Raw genomic sequence first — 4312 nt, forward strand, 5'->3', positions numbered from 1 at the left:
TTAAAGATCTGGACAATTTCTTGGAATTTTTTTAAAATATCCTAAAATATTAAATATACCTCGAACTAATCAATCTATTTGAGTACATATTTAATATTTAAGTTTATAATTAATAAAATACAAACATTTCAGCGCTGTTAAAAAATTCCTGGGCATTTTTTAAAGCCCTAAATCTTATAAAATCCTTTCAAATCTCGTCAAATCATTAAAATCTTTTTAAAATCCTTTAAAATATCCTAAAATATTTTTAATTCTTTGAAATCCTTAAAAAAAAAAATTAAAGCTTTTGAACATTCCTTGAAATACTTAAAAATAACCTAAGATCTTCAAAATAGTTTATAATCCCTTTAAATTGTTTTAATCTAGTTAAAATTCTTTGGAATTCTTAAAATATTCGAAAATATTGAAAATCACATAATGGGGCTTCAACATACTTATTTATAACGATATGACTCGATGCGATTTAGTACAAGTAACGTCATCTCTTGGAGATCCCTAAAATTAATTCACACTCCCCACTCTAGTTCTCATTCCGATATTGCTGAACAAAATCCTGAATTTGTGGGATTACTATCCTCATTGAACGAAAAACATTTCCATATAAGTGCACTCCCAGTAACTGCCAGTTGGAAAGGCCTCTAGGGGAGTGTAATTTCAAGAATCCCCTCAAAATAATTTTATATCTCCTTTTTTCCAGCTGGCGCTTCAATTTATAATTGAGAGGAATAAGGAATTGAAAAAATAATACAAAATGACTATTCACAAATTCAAGTTCTTCTTTATTTATTGAAAAGAGCCATTGGTGTGAAAGTGTGCAAGATGATAATAAGGAATGAACCAGAGCTAAAACAATTATGAGACCGGAAAAGAGCCAGCTTGTTGGTTCAAGACTTCATCAGACCTGGTTTAAGGTTGCAAAAAATCGGAGCCAGGATTAGTTTCTCCTCTCATACGCCTATATATGTTCACAAGAAAACGTACCTAAAAATCGTGTACACTTAAAATTTGAAGAAATCTTTATTTTTTAATTTGTATATTGTTTCTGAGGGATCTTTACTATATTAGGTGACGATGTGAGTCGACAGAGCCAGCCTGTTTCAAGCGATTCCTTTGCGGCTTTCGCTTCATGCAGTACAGGGATTACCTCGCCGGGGCCATTACGGGCCAAACAAGTATTATTTATTGAGACTCTACGGCCAAACCGGTTATTCAGAGGGTCATTCTTCTTAATTTTTAAATTATAGTTTGCAACTGTGTCCACCTTAATTCTTACTTGCACACCACCTGCTATAGCCCCGAGGGGATACATAGTTTCACCAAAGACTACTCCAATGATGTATTCCTTATTTCCTTTTTTCTCCACTACTACTCTATAAGTGGCGTATTTTAGGTGAACAAAAAAGTTTTCAAATCGTTCGTAATAACGAACATTCATTCGATAGGCAGGGACCTCTTTTTTCCGTGGTGGAGGTTTTGTTTCTGGAAAAAGAAAGGTTGGAAAAATAGATATTGAATTTTTTAATTTTTAGCAGGGATCCATCTGAAACTTTCGTTCTACTCCGTTATTAATCGTAAATAATTTTTTTTTTTTTAGTAAATTTATTTTGCTTTCTTCATATTTGGCGGAAATCATATATTATCTGAAATTACAGTAACGATTGGATTACAATTATTTTGTTTAACTGACAGTAAAGGAATGAAACAAAAGTTTCGTCCAGGTCCTTGATTTGTAGTAAATAATAGTTCTTACTTTACAACAGACAAGATAGGTACGCATGAATATTTTGCGCAGATTTGACTGAAAATGAATTTCATTTGATCAAAAATGGAATTATTTAAAGGCTCGGTCTGCACTAGAGTCAGTGTATGCTAACATTTATTTGTCTACAAAAACTCTTTTTACCCCAATCTGTGGCGGATTGAAAAATGTAAAGTTTTTCATTCGTATAGTTCTAATGTTGATACAAGTTTTATTATGTGTGCCGAAAATAATCCCTTAAAGTTTCATATAAAAAAATTGTGACATACTGTTTATTATTTCACGATAAAATAAATGTAGAGTTTCTTAATGAAGTAACATTTTTTCCCAGTATATCTTAATTTGCATCCCTATAGTCGAATGACGCCCTTTTCGAATAAAATCTCGAAACCAGCTCGAAACTATTATTTTCAAAAAACCCTCGTTTATATAAAGTTTCTCAAATCATTGGCAGATTTAATTTATGTATTGTGTATTTAGAGATTTCCAATCGTTCCAAAATAAGATGCAGAATTTTATTTATTTACCCAGAGATCAGACAGTCTGTCCGGCCTTTTCGTGAACATCATTTTGGCAGTGCCTCTTAAGTCGGACAACTACGATCAGGTGATAAATAAAACGTAGTCATATGTTTGATGAAATAAGATTTATCATTAAATTTCTTAGATCAATTTATTATTTCTAACAGTAAAAGAAACTTGTTTGTGCATTCTCCATTTTAAAAAAATGTAGTTGAGCGCTCTAAACCGCGTAGGAGTATTGTTCACTCTGGACAATCTATCGAAGACAAAAAAAAACGTGAAACAAAATATACCTTCTTATTCAGCTTGACGCTGCTAACGAAAAAAATGTAGATAAAAAATTTGTTCATTCAAAAAAGAGTGACACATTTTGTATTAATATTTTTTAATAAAATGCTTTTGTTTTTATCGTAAAAAATAACATTGACAATAAAAAATAAAATTTTTGGAAAAACAATGCAAGGTACGAGAACAGATGATTGAACAAAAATTCCACATTCAGAAAAAATCTACAAGTTCGTAATAAGCTTTTGTTATTAAAATACATGCAAAATGAAAAAAATAACTTTTTTGATAAACGACATGAGCTACCATATCATTTTAATTTATACATTTTTTTAATCTAAATTACATCTAACAATTTTTTTAGAACCACTTCACGCGACGATGCGCATTTTTGGTTCACATCATCGAAAATTTCATTAAAAATAAACAAATTAAGTTGATGGTAAACCGAAAAAAGTTGCAATGAAATTTATAATAACAAAATTGTTTTTACATTATCATCATGAAAGGTATTAGATTTGTGTAAAATTTGACCCCACCTACTTTTTGTCAAATGGCCACGTGTGGGACCTTATGTGTGTCTGTAGATTTTTAGTCTATTAGACAAGAAATTTCGAAAGAATTGAGCGATTGAATGGGCGTTTGATGTATTCTTTAACTGCCCGAAACTGAAGGTCAATTTCGTTATCCAGTCATCATGGATAAAAATGTAAAAAGTTCAAAATTTTTCAAATTTGTCAGTACTATTGTTTCATGATTTGAAAATTCTGTGTAAAAAAACGAAAATAAATATTTAAAGCCAAACAAAATAAAATATAATGAAAGTAGGAATTAAAAAATTGTTGATTTTTGAACACCCTTCAAGATTAACTTAAAAAATTTTGGCATTTTTTGAAAATTCAATATTTGATCGCACAAAAAAAATTAAAAATGATAAATTCCATTTTGCGTTCAAACTATACAAGATACCAAAAAAGATGAGCCATTAAAAATTGTGCATTAAAAAAAGATTGACAAATCTGAGATAATTCACTTTCTAATAGAGCGTGTAGTATTTGTTCTATTCATAAACAACAGCATAAAAAAATAATAATCTGCCCGCTGCGTGGGCACATTCTTATTGCGCGCTAGATACGCAGCGCTTCGCACTCGTTTTCATACATTTAATGCGTACACCTTAACTACATTTTTTCAAATATCATAAAGATTGTAACCTAAATCAGAAACTGCGAGTTAAACTTCTGAGAAATTACAGCCATAAATTGTAACAGCAATTATTTTCGATGTGTTTTTAAAGAAGGTTTTCAAAGCACCTACAGCTCTGACGATTACATTCTCATTACGAAACTCGCACTTAGCGCTGGATACTTTGTGTCCATAGCAATTGGCAAGTCTTTTTGCCGTGTACCAGAAAAATTTAGTCAAATTAAAAAAACTTAACTGAGATAGTTTCTAAATACAGTGGAACCCTCTAATAGCCCTCCCTTCTATAGCCTTCTATAAGAAAAATATTCTTTTCTATTTTTCTAAACATTTTCTAAATTTTCAAAAGTATATAACTTTTCTAATTTTCATCGAAATTCTAAATTTTATTTTGATAATTTTCAAGTCTTCTATCCATCTATAAGAAACTTTGACCAAAATTTCTAAAATTAAAAAAAAATGTAATTTTGAAAATGCTCTAAATTTTTTTATTTTGGTAGTAAATATCTGCTCAACGCAAGTGACCTTCATTTTGAGAACTTTA

At 30.2% G+C, this 4312-nt stretch overlaps 1 protein-coding gene across 1 annotated transcript; it reads right to left on the reverse strand.

Annotated features, from left to right (window-relative positions):
* Window positions 1-820: 820 nt before the first annotated feature.
* LOC117175715 lies at window positions 821-1465 on the reverse strand. Its single transcript, XM_033365493.1, has 2 exons — window positions 1058-1465; window positions 821-981 (listed from the first exon to the last, which is right to left on the reverse strand). The coding sequence occupies exons 1-2, from the start codon at window positions 1433-1435 to the stop codon at window positions 907-909; spliced, it is 453 nt and encodes a 150-aa protein (XP_033221384.1). The 5' UTR covers window positions 1436-1465; the 3' UTR covers window positions 821-906.
* Window positions 1466-4312: the final 2847 nt, after the last annotated feature.

This window comes from Belonocnema kinseyi, chromosome 1, assembly GCF_010883055.1.
Source record: "Belonocnema kinseyi isolate 2016_QV_RU_SX_M_011 chromosome 1, B_treatae_v1, whole genome shotgun sequence".
Taxonomy (NCBI): Eukaryota; Metazoa; Arthropoda; class Insecta; order Hymenoptera; family Cynipidae; genus Belonocnema; species Belonocnema kinseyi.